Genomic DNA, 17,986 nt, shown 5'->3' with positions numbered 1-17,986 from the left:
CATGAATATGTATTCCTTTATTCCCACTAGATATATATGCAATTTCTTCATGAGTTCCACTTAATTTCTTCCTTTCTGCTATACTCCATTGCTTAATTTGCCCTTGCAGCCACCACGGAGCTGACGTAGCTCCCTTTATAAGCTGTCATCGCATTTAAAATCATCTTCGGCAACAGGCCAGCTTCAGTTACATAATTCAGACAATTCTTATTCTATCAACTCACAAAGTACCTATTATCAATCAACATTTATCACATAATTATAGTTGTGTGATTTCTTGGCCATCACTGCGTCTTGACTGCAGATCTCTAGAGAAAGACTATGTCCTGTTCATCTTTGTTTCCTAGCACCTAACACAGGAATTGTCAACCGGTAAATATGTGGGAAGGTTTCCGTTTGAATGAGAAGAATCTGCCTATAAGCATTTCTGAGAACAAGGACCATGAACATGTCTGACTCCACAAGATTGACTTCTATGATTCTGAGCAGCCTGCCTATTTTTTCTCTCCCAATGACAACCTAACTCTGAAGAACCATGACTCTCGAATCCATGCGGAAGCTTAAAAATGCAATACAAATATTGAGGGGAAAAAAACCCCAAATATTTCTGTTGTTTCCCAATATGAAAACTGGAAATGCCTAAAAAGATTTTATAAAGAATGATTTTCTTAATCGCCTTGTCCCTTATATAAGAAAGCTGCACAAGATCTTCTTCTTTAAATGCCAAATCAACAGGGATTAAAAATGACTCAGTTATAAAACAACTTGTAGTTCTGCAAAGGGATACTTGCCTACCTGAATGTGTTCTGTATCTCTAAACACCATGGTAACCAGCGTCTGATGGATTCTGTGAAATTGCTTCCACTGAATTAATCTATACTGCATTTACTTTTCTCTTATTCTCCTTTTGCTCTAGGCTTTTCATCTATTTATTTTATCCTAATATCCTTTTACATTGAGGGAGGAAATGTAATAAATGACAGAAAATGACATGCTTGTAATTGAAATACTGGTTAAGTCTCATTTAAGTGGGAGGGCAGAAAGTGGATCAAGAGGGCAGTGTAGGAAGATCCTGAACTTATGTCCCCCTACAGATACAACACACATACAGCTGCATATGGAACTGTTCCAGCAGAAAAGAACTTGAGAACCAGCTGAACAGCTACTCCATGAGAAAGGATGAAAAGACCACAGAGACATGTGCTCTTGCCACAATCCCCCAACACAGTGACCCACAATTGGGAAAAATCTTGAAACATAACGCAAATATAAATATATATATACATACATAAATCAATACATATACACTGCTTCTCCCTGAGGAGCAAGGGGTTTGTACTCCACGCTAGATACGCACAACTCTCTGGGCCTGAATCAGAGGGAGGAACCCCCAAAATGTCTGGCTTTGAAAGCCAACGGGAATTACATTAAGGAGAACCACAGGGCTATCAAAAATAAAGATTTCCCTCTTAGGGAGCTCACACATAGGACCCAGCTCAAAAAGCAGCAGTTTGAAAAAAGTCTAGACTACAAATGAAAGAATTTCACTTGCTAAACTTAAAGGATCTACCAGAGGGGTAGAAGTCTCTTGGTTTTCTCTCCAGGGACAGAATGCTGGCAGATGCCATTTTTTTTTTTAAGATTTTATTTATTTATTTGACAGACAGAGATCACAAGTAGACAGAGAGGCAGGCAGAGAGAGAGGAAGGGAAGCAGGCTCCTTGTTGAGCAGAGAGCCCAATGTGGGGCTCGATCCCAGGACCCTGAGATCATGACCTGAGCAGAAGGCAGAGGCTTTAACTTACTGAGCCACCAAGGTGCCCCGGCAGGTGCCATTTTTACAGGTTATTTCTACATTGCTAGTGACAGTGTTGTAGGTGCCATTTTTTGTACCTCACTCTAGCTAGCTAACAGCTACGGGAAAGCAACCCCTTTTCCCCACTGCCAGCACCTCCAGGTGCAGCAGGTGAGTAGACCCATGCCTTCTGCCCTTAGCTGCTCATGCGACCTTACCTTAGTTGGACAGCCATGTGTAGTGCACACAGGGCATGTCCCGTGAGTGCCAGGTGCAGATAGAGGTGGGGAGGATTGGGTTTTTTGACTCCATAGAACTGAGACAACTGGGCAAGAGACAACCAAGAACAAGGGTAAGGTTAAATGTTAAGGTTCATCTTCTAAACAGAACCACTCCTCGAGACAGGGAGATATAGCTGCTACAAAATACACAAAAAAAGAGAGTCAAGTGAAATGAGGAAACAAAGGAACATGTTCCAAATGAAGTAAGAAAATAAAATCCCAGAAAAAAAGCCTTAATGAAACAGAGATAATTTATCCAAGAAAAATATCAAAGTAAAGGTCATAAAGATGCTAACGGAAGTCAGAAGAAAATGAACGAACACACAAGAACTTCAACAAGGAGACAGAAAAATATAAGAAAGTACCAAACGGAAGTCACAAAGCAAAAGAATAGAGTAACTGCTGTGAAAAATACACTAGATGGAATCAAAAGGAGGCTAGATGACACAGAAAAATGAATCAGTGACCTGAAAGTCAGGGGAGAGGAAATCACCCAAACAGAACAGAAAAAGACAAACAAATGAGGATAGATTTAAAGATCTGTGGGAAAATATCAAATATATTCCATTCACATTATTCAAGTCCCAGAAGGAGAAAAGAGAAAGAAGGGGGCGGAAAACCTATTTGAAGAAATAGCAGCTGAAAATTTCCCTAACCTGGAAAAAGAAAAAGATATCCAGGTCCAAGAAGCACAGAAAGTCCCAAATGAGATGATCCAGAAAGATCAACACCAAGACATGTTGTAAATAAATATCAAAAGTTAAAGATAGGAGCGCCTGGGTGGCACAGTCAGTTAAGGAGCAAGACAGTCTTATCAACAAATGGTGTTGGGAAACCTGGACAGCTACATGCAAAAGAATGAAAAGAATGAAACCAGCCCACTGTCTTAAAGCATATGCAAAATTTAACTAAAGGTGGATTAATCCACCTTTAGTTTGATTTGAATATAAGACCTGAAGCCATAAAAATCCAAGAAGAAAACATAGGTGATTAAGTTCCTTGATACTGGTCTTGGTGAGATACTTTTTCTTGGATCTCACTACAGGCAAGAAAAATAAAAGCAAAAATAAATAAATGGGTGGGGTGCCTGGGTGACACAGTGAGCTGAGCAACGGACTCTTAATTTCAGCTCAAGTCATGATCTCAGGGTCCTGCGATGGAGCCCTGCATTGAGCTCCTGACTCAGCAGGGAGTCTGCTTGAGGATTTTCTCTCTCTCTCTAAAATAAGTACATCTTTTAAAAATAAAACAAACAAACAACAACAACAACAACAACAAAAAATGGGAGTATATCCAATGAACACATTTTTTGTAAGTGAAGGAAACTATCAACAAAATTAAAAGGCAATGTACTAAATAGGAGATAATATTTGAGAATCATACATTATAAAAGCAGCTAATAATATCCAAATATATAAAGAACTCACACCACCCAAAAGCAAAAAAATAAATAATAAAAATGGGCAGAAGAGGGGCACCTGGGTGGCTCAGTTTTTAAGCATCTGCCTTTGGTTCAGGTCATGATCCCGGGGTCCTGGGATCAAGTCCCATATCCAGCTCCCTGCTCTGCGAGAAGCCTACTTCTCCCTCTCCTTCTCCCTCTCCCACTCCCCCTGCTTGTGTTCCCTCTCTCGCTGTCTCTCTCTCTGTCAAATAAAAAATTAAAAAAAAAAAAAAAAAAGGGGCGGGGCAGAAGATCTGAGTAGACCTTTTTTCCAAAGAAGACATACAGATAGGCCAACAGGTGTATGAGAAGATGCTTGACATCACTAATCATCAGGGAAATGGGAATCAAAACCACAGCAAGATCCCCTTAGCCTTGTCAAAATGACTATTATCAATTTCCCCCTCACACACATACACATACACACTAAAATAACAAGTATTCTTGAGGACATGGAGAAAAGGAAACCTTGTTGGCAGGAATGACTAGTGCCACCACTATGGAAAACAGTGCAGAGATTTCTCAAGAAATTACAAACAGAACTATCAGACAATCCAGCAAATCCACCTCTGGGTATTTATCCAAAGAAAACAAAACACTAACTGGAAAAGATACAGACACCCCTATGTTCATGACAGCATTGTTTACAACAGCCAAGACATGGAAGCAACTTAAGTGTCCATCCCTAGATGACCAGATAAATATGTGGTATATCTATAATACAATACCACTCAGCCATAAAAAAGGATGAAATCTCGCCATCTGTGATAACATGGGTAGACCCTGAAGTTATTAAGCTAAGTGAAATGAGTCAAACAAGGAAAGACAAATAGCACATGATTTCACTTTTATGTGGAATCTCAAACACAAAACAGATGAGCAAACAAAACAAAGCAAAACCAGACTCATAGAAAACAGACTGGTGGCTGCCACAGGAGAGGGAGTTTGGGGGGGGGGGGGTGGATAAACTGGGTGAAGGGGATCAAGAGAAGCAGACTTCCAGTTACAAAATAAATAATTCATGGGGATATAATGTGCAGCATGGGGAATACAGATAATAATAATATTAACTTTGTATGGTGACAGATGGTAACTAGACTTACTACGGTGATCACTTCATAATATATACAAATGTCAAATCACTATGTTGAACATCTGAAACTAATATAATATTGTACATCAATTATACTTCAATAATAACAAAAAACGAAACACTGGTTCAGAGCTGGTGTATATACAATTAAATCTCATTTGTGAAAAGTTATATCCCACAGGGAGATAAATTTGGAAGCTATAATCCATGCACTTTACCATATCATTTTTTTCTACTCATGAAATAAAATGAAAAAAGATTTAACTTTTGAGATCATTTAAAATTGTATCCTTTAAAGGAAATAAAGGAAAAGGCCATTTTGAAAAAGAACTAAGCATGTTTAAATGAAAGCACCTTGAAGAAATTTCAATGCTTCTCCGGAGTTTAAAAATAAACAAAGAAGAGAAGAAGGAAAAAAGGGAAAGCAGTCACAGCCCTGTGAATACAACGCCACCTCAAAAGTCAAGGTGAATTTCACAGCTTGTTAGATAACACTAACTGTCAAGTCTCATACTCCAGCAGAGTTCTAGGTAAATCAAAGTTTCAGCTTCCAGACATCTCATAAAGTATGTGCTTCGCCAAAGAAGTGAAACCTGGAGTCATCACTATTAGAACTGTTTGCCAGGAAGTAGTACAATTGCTCAAATAATCAATTTAAAAAATTAAATAATTTAATCACACACTAATCACTGACAGTCCACCTGTCTTTTACAACATACTAGACACTTGTAATTCATTGGCAATGGTGTAAACTGTGTTTCACATCCTCAGTCCCTGGTCTAAAGTCACTTTCCAGCTTTCCTCTTCCTTCTCCCAGTGTAAAGAAGTTTTAAAAAATTGTAATAATGGCAACAATAGAAGAAAGAAGGTCGAAATAAGAAACCAAATAGTTCGTAAGTGTATTTCACTGGGTAACTATTGGATGGGGCTTTAAGAGAGGATACAAGTAAACCTCAGCCCCTGAACAGCTCATTTCTCTGGGACAAGGATGCGAGCAGTTTATGGGTTGTTGACAGATGCCCGTCACCATGAGTCACAAAATCAATTCACAGTATTTAAAGATATTAAAACAAAAATTTTTAATAAATCTGATAATACTTTTTTCACAGAACGTAGCACCAGAGTAAAAGTAATTAATACAACATTTGAAGTTTTTAAAGATATGCATTCTAAAAAGTAATGAAGTAATTAATGATACAAAACTCTGACATTTGAGTGTGCAGAGGTTAAAGAGAAGGAGCCATAGACCACATGATAGGAAATAAATCAATAGCTTATTTAGGTTTTAAAACTTTCATACATAATCATAAAAATCTTACAAAAATTTAAGAACTAATTAAACCTAAAAATGAATTTAAAATGAATAATTACCTAAGTTACTCAGAAGTTTTTCCAGAAAACTGCTTTAAGCTCTCCCTTAATTTTGCAAATTCAGCTAGAGTTCTGACTCTAAAGTGCTTCATCAATACACAGCGAAGTAAAATGTTTGCAGGGATGTGTGATGACCAATAACATTATTAGAATAATTTAAATGCTTGATTTCTTCATCAGCGTAAGTGCTTTCTGTGATTATGATATATACGTCTGAATGAAGGAGCAGTTGGCCCCAAATGAAAATGTTCCTATTAAGCATATGCTAAATCAACACCACTCTGTATCTGGGCATAAATGAAGATAAAACACTCAACATTAGGATTCAATTAAAAACCTCCAGGATACGTTACCTGCCGCCTCGAGCACTGAAAGGCACTACATGGATTCCCAGAGGCCCTCCATCGTTGGGGACTCGTACGAGCTTTACCATATCACTGTGAGACAATGATGAATGAGGGAGCATGAACATGTACTGTAAACAAACCAAAACCAAAACAAAACAAACAAAACAAAACAAAAAAACCTGCTACAACACAGACACACAATAAACAACAGAAGAGAACACAACGAAAATCTCACCAAGCGCACACGCATCCACGTACACATTCTGGAACATAAGCGTGAGGATGAGAGCGACAGTCAACAGGACATACCTGCACACTAGTCTGACGGCATGGAGAGAGGAGAGCAAGCAGCAGAAACGACGACATTAAAATGACACAGAACCCTTTCTCTGGGACCACACTCTTGTATGTGTAATACAAGTACACATTTTGTGAGTCAGATCTCTAGGCTTCCACTGAAAATGTTCCGTCCCGGTATTTATTTCAAAGACAAGGAAGAGTAAATGAATAAAGGGCTTTTGGCTGCACAGCACTTTAAAATTTACAAAGTGCTCCTGCTTAGGTCACATTATCAATCCTTCCAATAATCCAGTGAGGTCAAAGCTTTTGTTTTGCCTCCGTTGGGGACAGGCCAGATGTGATCCAGCTATCCTTCCTGCCCACATTATTCCACAACAATCCAAAGTCCTAAGCTTCTGGAAGTGTCCCACAATGCGGGAAATGAAACTCATTCCTCAGAGCTAGTAGATACCTGCTAAAATCAAATAATTTCTCTAAGTGTTTGTAACCAAACTTTAAAGTCATGAAGAGAGATGTAAGTAACATGAAGTTACTTCTATTACATAAAGTACTTTACTACTGAGCCTGAGTTTAATAAAAACTGGTATAATTTGGAGAATGTAAATTTTCTAAATCCCTTCAGTGAGATCTCATTTTCTTCATAGGTTTCTGTGCCGGGGGGCGGGGGGGGGGGGGGGCACAGAAATCTAAGCAGGTCTTATCTGACAATCAATTTTTAAAAATAGTATTTCAATTAAGTATCTAGTAAAAGCAACCTAGACAACTATGATTACCAGTGAATTTGACAAAGATATCAGTTTAGTTCTTACATAATGGAAATGCCAATCCTTCAACTGTATTTCTTAAATAAAAACCTAAAGTTATCCTAGATACTATTAATGTCCTTGTTATATAATACAAAGACTAAGAAAAATAAAGACAGTGATATCAAACAAATCAAAACAAAATTAAGAATATGTGCATAGATGTAATCACATATGTTAGCTAGGAAAAAATTAAAATTCTGCCAAACTGCCAAAATATTTACGGAAGTAATACTATTTAAACAAATTAATTTTTGTATCTTTCTTAGAATTTCACAACTTCTTATTTTAGATACTGTTACATATCGTTTGAACATCTATTCGAGGATTAGTTTGTCAACTGAAAATAGTAATGGTAACTTTAATAAATTTATTTTATTCCACATTCTTTCTGAAAAGAACTAGGACATGGAAAGTACTTCTTAACTCTAATAGAGAGTACTGGTTGCTGCCTATCTAAACATCCCCTGATTCTAGACCCTGTTTAATGTCACTGAGAAAGTTCCCTTGGAAGACCAAGGGAAGACAGAATTAAGAGTTAAAAATGCTGATTATCTAGGTTCCCTCAACTTTACACAAAGTCAAACAAAACTTCAGAATGATTGCCCTCCACGGTCTAAACTACCAAGGGAAGAAGTCCTGAGAACACTTTCCACTTAAACATGTCAATACTTAAGATAATTGTAAAGTTGTGATAATACAGTAAAGTTTTCCTTGCCCTTTTATACCTAAAGTTCCGTTTAAAGCCCTAACCTATGACTCTAATTCTTCAACCGATATCTTGAGAAATTCCATTTCTTCAAATCGAAAAAATATATACTAAAATGACTAATGCTTACATGCTCCAACTGGTTTTTCAAGCAAAGTATATCTACACTTTTTTTTTTTTAACTTAGCAAAGTTGAAGAACAAACAAATGACCAAAACACAGACATAGAAAGCAATTTGAAAACAGTTACAATGCTGTTAACATGACAAACATTTTCAATCAAATACTATTTCGTATTATCTTTTAATAGTATTTGCCAAGGCATGAAACCAGGACAGGTCCATGGGAATTTCCATGCTATATTTCTTACATTACGTACTTAACGCAATAGATGAAAGATGCTCTTTGGAAAACAAACCAATGCAAGGCATGTTTTTAACTAAGCACAAACATTCCGCATGCCATATGCTTTTGGAATACTTGTTGCTGTCAGTGATGCTACACGTATATTAAAAAATTAATTAAAACCATCCGTAACTTACTCCAGAGAAAAGCTGGGTATGTTCTCCAAACCACTGTCAGCATGTCCAACAGGTTCAACGCGACTGTTATCTTCTTCTGTCCCATCCTCATCCTAGAGACACACAGCACAAAGAAGAGAAGTATACTCCGTGTTAGGTTTACTTCCATCATGTGAAAGGAAACTGGATAAAACTGGAGTTTGGTAGGCATTCTGATCGTGTTAACTAGGTCCTTCCTCTAGGGAATATCAGTGTTAATGATAAGATGGGTATGTGTATATGCCAAGCTGTATTTTAGAGCTACAGTCCACTGAGTTAGCATATCCAGGAGGTAAGACAAGACACCACTACAATAAGGAAAGAAGTTCTACTTACGTGAACTTTATCATTTTTATTTCACTTTTCAGTGTATGTTTTCAGGTATAATTATACATTACTACAATGTTATGTTAATAAATAAATGTACAGGGCACAGGCAATACGTGTTTAAAATTTTTACTAACCCAAATAGTTGAGACCATTAAAAACCTTAGTAACTACCAAAATCTTCAATGTTCTTCCTAAATCAATGCTCCCTCTAAATCAGTTCGTCAAAATGAGCATGCAGGAAGTACCACCCTACACTCAAATCCTTCATCCCCTGAAATTTCACATAAAGACACCCTAAGCCAGTTGACTGGTTATTTAGAAGTATCTCTGAAGGCATTAAGATCTTAGCCATAAAGAACCACTTGTTTACTTCTATTATGAAGCTTGAAGCATAGGGACAGGCACAAAGAGCAAAATAATCGACCCCTACTTTTGCATCTTTAACGAAGGCAGAATTTTGTAAAACATTATGTTCCAACATGTTGTAGAAACCGGGTAAGTACGCTGGTCCTGCAAAAGGTGTGTGTGGAATAAATGAGACGGCGCCTAAAAAATGAAATGGCCACTCAACAATATGCCTCATTTTATATATAACCTTGGTCACTGTCTTTTCATTAAGGAGTTCACAGTTAGGTTGGCTTTTCAGGATAATTTGAATAATGATAAACATGAATGACTGATATCAAAGGCCTTTTTAACCAAATTAGAGTATTTAGAAAAGACTTGAAATCTCTAATCATAGTTGTTTAGAGGCTCAGTGTCTTCATGTTGGATCCTTTAGTGCCTGGTACCCAGCAGTTATTCCATATATTTTGCTAATAAAAACAAAATCATCCCTAGAAATCTTCGGGGTAATAAGTTTTCAAATACACATAAATAAAATTTATTTAATCTGTTTCTTGGAAGTTTATACATATAATTTATATAAACATGTAATTTGTTAGGTCCATCCCTTTCTACTATATAAATTTGGTAACAGTGATTTTCTATGTGAATTTATTAAATTGCAGAAAAGTTTAAAACTTTTAAAGAAAAAGTCTTCTTTAAAAAGAAGAAAATTTTTAAAGATTTTATTTATTTATTTCACAGAGAGAGACAGTGAAAGCAGGAACTCAAGCAGGGGGAGTGGAAGAGGGAGAAGACGGCTTCCCCCACTGAGCCTAGAGCCTGACACAGGGCTTGATCCCAGGACCCCGGGATCATGACCTGAGCCAAAGGCAGATGCTTAACAACTGAGCCACCCAGGTGCCCCTAAAAAGAAAAATTTTATATTTTTAATCATGTATTTGAGAGACTCATAGCAGAAATTTATATGTCATCAACAAAGACATCAATCAACAAAATGATAAGCAAAGGTCATAGGTTCAGCACACTGTTAAGGCAGTATTTTAAATTCTTCAAGCAGTATTAAGTCAACACAGAGCAGTTGGTAACACCCAACTGACAATACCTCTGAGAATCCACCAAAATAAGAAGGTGAATGTACCAAGTTTTTCTATGAGTTGTAGATAGGTTCCATGTGTCTTCAATGGCAGTGCACTGCATGAAGTGAAGGTACTTGAAGATTGATGATCCTATGATTTAAGAGGCTCTAATATGCACTTCTTAGTCATCTATCTCTTTTAAGCACAAGCACACAACACATTTCAAAGGTTAACCAGCATCTTGAACCTGCCTAAGAACCACACTTTAAATATAAACAAGAACTCCTAAAATTATGCTTTTCCACTGGCAGCGGGGGTAGGGAGGAGAGCCAAAGAGATTGTTTATAAATCAGATGGAAAACATAAAAATAATCTTTCAAGTTAAAAACATTTTATTTCAGGATTCATTAATAATTTAAGCACCACTGAAATGCCACCATGATGTATTACCAGCAAAACACCTAAGTTGTACTACGAAACAGCCACATAAAGGAAATGCCCCAAACTCCAGTGATAAAAAAGCAACTGATAATTTACACATTCACTGTTCCCACAGTGGCCATTATCAGGCCCCCAAGAGCATGTAGAATATTATTTCATGCAGCTGCATATGGTGTTCAGTTTAGATCGCAACATTCACTGCCCTGAGGCAGAGATGCAATTGCTGTGGGAACCACAACTGAAAATGTCCCAACTTTTGGATGGGTAAATATCGGATCCTGTGTCACTTTACTTTGTTGTTTTGTACTTTTAAGAAGCTGTGACTGAACATGGCTACTTTTAGCACAAGTTATATACTGAATTCCATTACAGACACGGAAAATGGAACTTGGCTTTTATTTATGTCAAATCAATAACAAAGGCCTATAATACTAATTTAAACTACACACTGTTAAAAACTACCAGAAGAGAAAATAACAATTAAAAAAAATTTTATTTATTTATATGACAGAGAGAGATCACAAGTAGGCAGAGAGGCAGGCAGAGAAAGAGGGGGAAGCAGGCTCGCTGCTGAGCAGAGAGTCCAATGTGGGGCTCGATCCCAAGACCCTGAGATCATGACCTGAGCCGAAGGCAGAGGCTTAATCCACTGAGCCACCCAGGCACCCTAGAAAACACACCTTTTTTATCTTGTTCCTTCTCTCCATTTTATAGCATTTTATATGAGAGCTCGGGTTCAAGAATCAAATGGCCTTGGGTGTGAGTACCAACTCTACCATTTGCCAATTTTATATCCTTAGGCAAGTTATATACCCCTTCTATTTCTATCCCTTCTTTTGTAAAATACAAACAATAAAAACATCTTCCTAGGACTACTGAGAGGGATAAAGTAACCTGTAAAACAAGTGTAACATGGTGCCTGACACACAGTAATTGCCCAGTAAATGTTAGCTGGTACTGAAAAGAGAAATACATGACATATGAAACATACTGCAAATAAACTATTTAAGGTAGTGTTACACCATTACATTTTAAGAGTATATATTCATCCTTTCATACTTTGTGCCTTACAAGGCAACTTAATATTAAGCATATTACCTACCTTCTACTATTAAGCATATTACCTACTCAATTAAATATAAAATCTACATTTTAGAAGCCTTCAAAAAACCTGATATTTGTGGGGCGCCTGGGTGGCTCAGTAGGTTAAAGCCTCTGCCTTTGGCTCAGGTCATGATCTCAGGGTCCTGGGATCAAGCCCTGCATTGGGCTCTCTGCTCAGCAGGGAGCCTGCTTCTTCCCTTTCTCTCTGCCTGCCTCTCTGCCTACTTGTGATATCTCTCTCTATCAAATAAATAAAATATCTTTAAAAAAACCCTGATATTTGTTGCATTTTGCTATATACAAAGTACCTTCATTGTAAAATGTCTTTGAAATGAGAATACACATTAAAAAGTGCAAACAACTAAATGCTGTATACAGTCAAACAAATGGCACAAGGAGGAAAACACTATGGGTCGAGGTAATTTTCAGAGGAAAAACAAATGTCAAGAACTATGAAGAGGGATGCCTGGATGGCTCAGTCTGTTAAACATCTGCCCTTGGCTCAGGTCAGGATCCCAGAGTCCTGAGATAGAGTCCAGTATCTGGCTCCTTGCTCTGCGGGGAGCCCGCTTTTCCCTCTGCCTGCAGCTCCCCCTGCTTGTGCACTCATGTGCTCTCTCTCTCTCTCTCTGACAAACAAATAAAATCTTAAAAAAAAAAAAAAAAAAAAACTATGAAGAACCTACGATTTTATCCCTAACTTATCCTGCATAGCTTCATGGATGCTACAGGAAAAAAACAAGACCCCTGGGTCAGAGACAAAGGACTGTTTATTACAGCAATAGCCAAAGTATCATCCTGTTAAGCACATTTCTCCAGCTACAATTCTTACAAAGTAAGGAACACACCAGGAACGCTGGTGCACACAGAGTAAATCTGAGCTAAGGGAACCCAAATACCTTACACAGGCAAAAGCGTGTCTGTCCGCTGCTGTAGAGGGACACACTATCTCTATCTTCCAAGGCTGTATGCTGTACATACATCCTTGCAGGGATAGTCCACAACAAAGGCTTCTGCTCTCAAGACATAAAAAATGGAAGAGAACAAAGGAGAATTATCTCTCAACAACAGAGCTTAATCTAAGCACTGCCAAATGGTAGCATTTGTATGACTGCTAGCAAACGAAGACTAGGAGTTATCAGTAACAAAATGCTCTATCATAACAATGCCTTTTTAAAGTAACACTAAATTCTACTAGATAACAGAGTCATACCTTCTATATTAAATCAAATTTTTCAGTGGGTATTTCTATGTTCAACAAACCAACCAAAGAAAAATCAAGTAGGAAAGCTGAAAAAAAAACACCTTTATATATGCGAAGTCTTTACTTCCCACGGATCTTTTCATATTAAGCTATTTTTGGATGTGCTCCAGCAAAATCCAAGAAATTCAATAAAGCAATGGACAGAACCCAAGGAAAGTCCCAGAATAAGGTGAAAAGACAGCTCAGAGAAGCAGCAGCCAAGTCAGATTAGAACTGTTGTTCTATTCTGTTGAATAGAGAAGTCTGGAAAGTCTATCTCCCTGAGAAAAAAAAGAAATTAATAACTGGTCTAATATTTTTGAACGTTTGGGAAATATTTTGACAGACCTGTTAGAGAATGTGGGGGGAAAGTTTCAGAAATACACAGATAAAACAGAATAGATTTTTTAAAGGTCAAAGCAACTGACTCCAGGAACAGCAAAGGAAAATGTGTAAAGGGAAAAAAAATTAATCAGAGTGCCTACCTGGTCATGCAGTGAGCCACAAACCGCCGTCTAATGTGGCACTGGCTACTGATTTCACTTAGACTTCTGATGTGACAATAGCGAGGAAATGGGAACGTGGCAAGTAAAAGTGGCAGAAAAGAAAAAACCTTCATCTTCCACAGTGGCAAGTCAACAGATGTCAATAACCAGTAACCAGGAAAGAGCAACCTAACATTTTATTTAGAAACATGGAAGTAGGGGCGCCTGGGTGGCTTAGCGGGTTAAAGCCTCTGCCTTCAGCTCGGGTCATGATCCCAGGGTCCTGGGATCTAGCCCCGCATCGGGCTCTCTGCTTGGCTGGGAGCCTGCTTCCTCCTCTCTCTCTCTCTGCCTACTTGTAATCTCTATCTGTCGAATAAATAAATCTTAAAAAAAAAAAAAAAAGAAAGAAACATGGAAGTAAGTACCAGAATAAATATATCCATAAATAGTCCCTCTGGGGAGAGGGACTGGGACAATCAGGAGGAGCAGAACAGAGTGCTCATTTTTTTTCATTAAAAGCCATCTAGTAGTATTTTTTTTTTAATGTATTTATTTATTTGAGAGAGACAGTGAACAAGAGAGAGCACAAGGAGAGGTGGGGGTTGAGGGTGGGAAGGAGAAGCAGCCGCCCCTCTCCCATGAATCTAGTAGTATTTTTACTCTGACTACATATTTGAGATGCCCAAAGGACCTAAGGCTGGAAACCCAACCTGCCAGCAAGGCAGCATCCTTGGAAGAAGCAGGCTGTGTAACTGTCCCAAAGCGACTCCTGTGTGTCCCAGCTCAGGTACAGGAAAGGACTCACGTCAGCAGGCTGTAAGGGCTCCTCTGGCTTCAAAGCCTCCCTCACGCCTCACAGAAGCAGGCACCTCAAAACACCATAGGCAGAGCTGCTTGTCACATACTTTGTTTTTTGAGCCCATATGCAATTTACTAATCAGAGGTCACTTGTACCATATAAAGATAGTGGATGCAAGCTTTTTACCAGGTTTTCAGAAAAAGAGAGCCAAAAAATAACCAAAGCTTAAACTCTCATGTGGAAGAGGGGAAGATTTTTGTTAACCCTTTGTCTACCATATTATATGGATCTGAGTAAGTTTTTTATTTTTTTTTAAGATTTTATTTATTTATTTGACAGAGAGAGATCACAAGTAGGCAGAGAGGCAAGCAGAGAGAGTGAGAGGGAAGCAGGCTCCCTGCCGAGCAGAGAGCCCGATGCGGGACTCGATCCCAGGACCCTGAGATCATGACCCGAGCCGAAGGCAGTGGCTTAAACCACTGAGCCACCCAGGCGCCCCTGAGTAAGTTTTTTAAAAGATGGAAAAATTCTAGTCAAAGGAGAAAAAAGAGTAAGAGAAAATGAATCTATGATAAGCTTGGGTGAGGACGATCAGGTTAGAAATGTGTATTAGATAAGTAGGGATAAAGACATGAATTTATTTGTTCTCTGCTTCTAGGAAAAAGTAATCTTATTCTCTTCCATAATATGAATACTACCAAGGCTAACCCTCAACTTAAAAAGCCTTTACAGAACCAAGGGATGACACATTCTGAAATCACATGCACTCACATGAACTACTTAAGAAGACTAAATTTGGGGGCACCTGGGTGGCTCAGTGGGTTAAAGCCTCTGCCTTCGGCTCAGGTCATGATCTCAGGGTCCTGGGATCAAGCCCCGCGTCGGGCTCTCTGCTCAGCGGGAAGCCTGCTTCCTCCCTCTCTCTCTGCCTACTTGTGATTTCTGTCTGTCAAATAAATAAATAAAATCTTTGGAAAAAAAAAAGAAAACTAAATTTGGCTAAATTCCTAGTTACCTTTTTAATTTCAAAACTTACCTAGTTATATTTTTTCCTGCTTGAGTAATGAATATCTTCTCTATAGTCACAGATTTTAAAATATATACATATTATATATATATATATATATATCCAAAAACATAAGTAGATATCATTGCAAAGAAGAAAAGGATCTGTAATTACAACACTTAAAAATTGAATGCTGCCTCTATCAATCACCGTATGAAATAAGAGGACAGATCTGTAACTGGTTTGCTTATAAAAGCAAGGAAATGAAAAGCACATATTCTGCTTTATAGAAACACAATAAAACTTTATCTAGAAACCAACCACCTGTACATCTATATTTAAACTCTAAGCTCCAAGGAATTAAATATTGTGAAGTTATTACTTGAAAAAATGCCCATAATGCTAAGAAATAATTTATCATTTTAAAAACATTTTATAAAAAATTAGTTATTTGCCTCCTTAAATTTCTTGCACACCTATCTTTGATCTTTATGTTTAGGAAATGCAAAAGGAAATGAAAGTTCTGATGGTATCTTGTTAAATTTACGATATTTTTCAAGTGTTTTTATTATTCTTAACAATAAAATAATTTTAATGGTTCAATTATATTGCTACAAAAATGCTTAAGTGAAAGTCTTTTTCACACTTTTTAGAGTGCTTCCAAGACTTTCCAAACTTAATGAGAAACATGTTAACTACTAATGAGCTACACCATCTCCCCCCCAAAAATATTTATTTGGATGTTCACAGCATGAATTAAATCACTTTTGGGGGGGAATCACATTCGGAGAAAAATAATTCCAATGGGAATCTCTTTCCACGTCCCCTAAGTATCACAAATAGGATTCCAGAAGGCTTTTGTGTTAATGTTGCCACGACTTGATTAATTGGCCAAATCACCAGGGAAAAGTAATTTCCCATCACATGTGGAAAACAATTGAAAACATCTAGGGGAGGGGGCCTTCTCAACTGCGAATGGTAAATGTATAGCAGCAACCTTCTAAACAAGTAAAATCAGGAAATGTGTAATATAATTTTACTTCATGGTCCTTATATTCCACTTGAGTAAAAACATTTATGAAAAAAAACTAATTCAAATCCTTGAAGAATAGACAATACTAGATAATGAGACCTCTTAAAAGTATTTTCTTGTACTGTATTGGGAAATCAATAACCGTTATACTTTTAAATGTAGTGCAGTTCATTATAATAAGAACTGTACACCACAGAACCCAGAGCTCAACATCAAATAACTGGGGCTTATATTAGGAATGATTCAGTACTTGTGATGTTGAATATTAAGTGTGAGCTTCATCCCAACAGGATTCCAACCATTCCCAGCTCAAGCTAATACTTATCAAATGGAATGGCAAACACAGTATTTAACACAGCCCATGAAATTTTCATTTACCACAGAAATGAAACATTTCCTGTCTTGGAACATACACAACATGACTCCACACAACCCAAGGCAAGAGAAGAGTCTTTAGAAGGAGAACAGATGGTGCTGATTTATGAACGCTATCTCACTACAGAGAACAACAAAAAGTATGTATCTTTGCACCTGTTACATGCAGAGTGGAATCTCAAACTTAAGTTCCAAAATGTAAGTTGGTTCCTCATAATTTTAGAATTTCAGGGCATGGAGCAATCATACCAGAAGACATCTGGTCCAAGATCCAATCATATACTAGAATCTCTTCCTTCTCTTAATTGTTCCATTTTTTCATGTGCCCCCAGGATACACAAAAGAAGCTTTACATATTAATCCTTACTAAGAACACTGAATTCAGTAACTAATCCTGCATCCCATCCTGCATCAGCTGCCTCACTCCTATCTGTATTTATGCCAAACAGATGACCAAAGTATCTATCACCACTTTGAAAATACTGAAGCCATGCTTCACATGAGGTGACCAGTCCCCCCACCACACACGAATGGCCAGGCAGCCTGATCAATCTGGTTTCATAGGGGTCTTGAGTATGAGAATAACACCCAATTGTTTTCTTTTGAACATTCCTAATTTATGGATTTATGGATTGTTGAAATGTATGGATTTTGTCATCTGACCATTCTGCCTTTCTAATAACTTTCTAGACCTTATTGAAGTGACATTTTAAAATGTTTTATTGTGGGGGTGAAGTAAATAATACCTGGGTAAGTAAAAAAGACACCTTGTTCAGGGTACATTAAAATACCGTATGTTTAAAAAATATTTACACACAACTATTTTCAGTCAAAAAAATTTTCTCCTTGGCTTAAAAATGATTTCAAAATTAATATTTGATAGGAACTAAAATAATTTAAAAATAAACTTTCATTTAGATCAATAAACAAAAAATTGAAACAAATATTTCTTGCTAGTGATTAGTGCAAATCACTTCTTAAAGAGGCAAGAGGCCTGCAAATTTTATAATAAATAACAAAAATTAAAATGATAATTGCTA

The 17,986-nt window shown here is 37.4% G+C and overlaps 1 protein-coding gene across 20 annotated transcripts in view; it reads right to left on the bottom strand.

Moving 5' to 3' along the window:
* PARD3 (par-3 family cell polarity regulator) overlaps positions 1–17,986 on the bottom strand; it is a 666,688-nt gene that overhangs the window by 283,820 nt on the left and 364,882 nt on the right. For 19 of the 20 annotated variants that reach the window (XM_046011672.1, XM_046011682.1, XM_046011678.1 and 16 more), the window contains 2 exons: positions 8,686–8,777; positions 6,338–6,421 (listed from right to left, as the gene is read on the bottom strand). In XM_046011672.1, the coding sequence (XP_045867628.1) occupies positions 6,338–6,421; positions 8,686–8,777 (176 nt within the window). The remainder of the gene's footprint in view (positions 1–6,337; positions 6,422–8,685; positions 8,778–17,986) is intronic. The other variant, XM_046011680.1, reaches the window with a different exon arrangement.

This window comes from Meles meles, chromosome 7 (genome assembly GCF_922984935.1).
Source record: "Meles meles chromosome 7, mMelMel3.1 paternal haplotype, whole genome shotgun sequence".
NCBI classification, from domain to species: domain Eukaryota; kingdom Metazoa; phylum Chordata; class Mammalia; order Carnivora; family Mustelidae; genus Meles; species Meles meles.
This window is presented reverse-complemented; position numbering and strand designations above follow the sequence as displayed.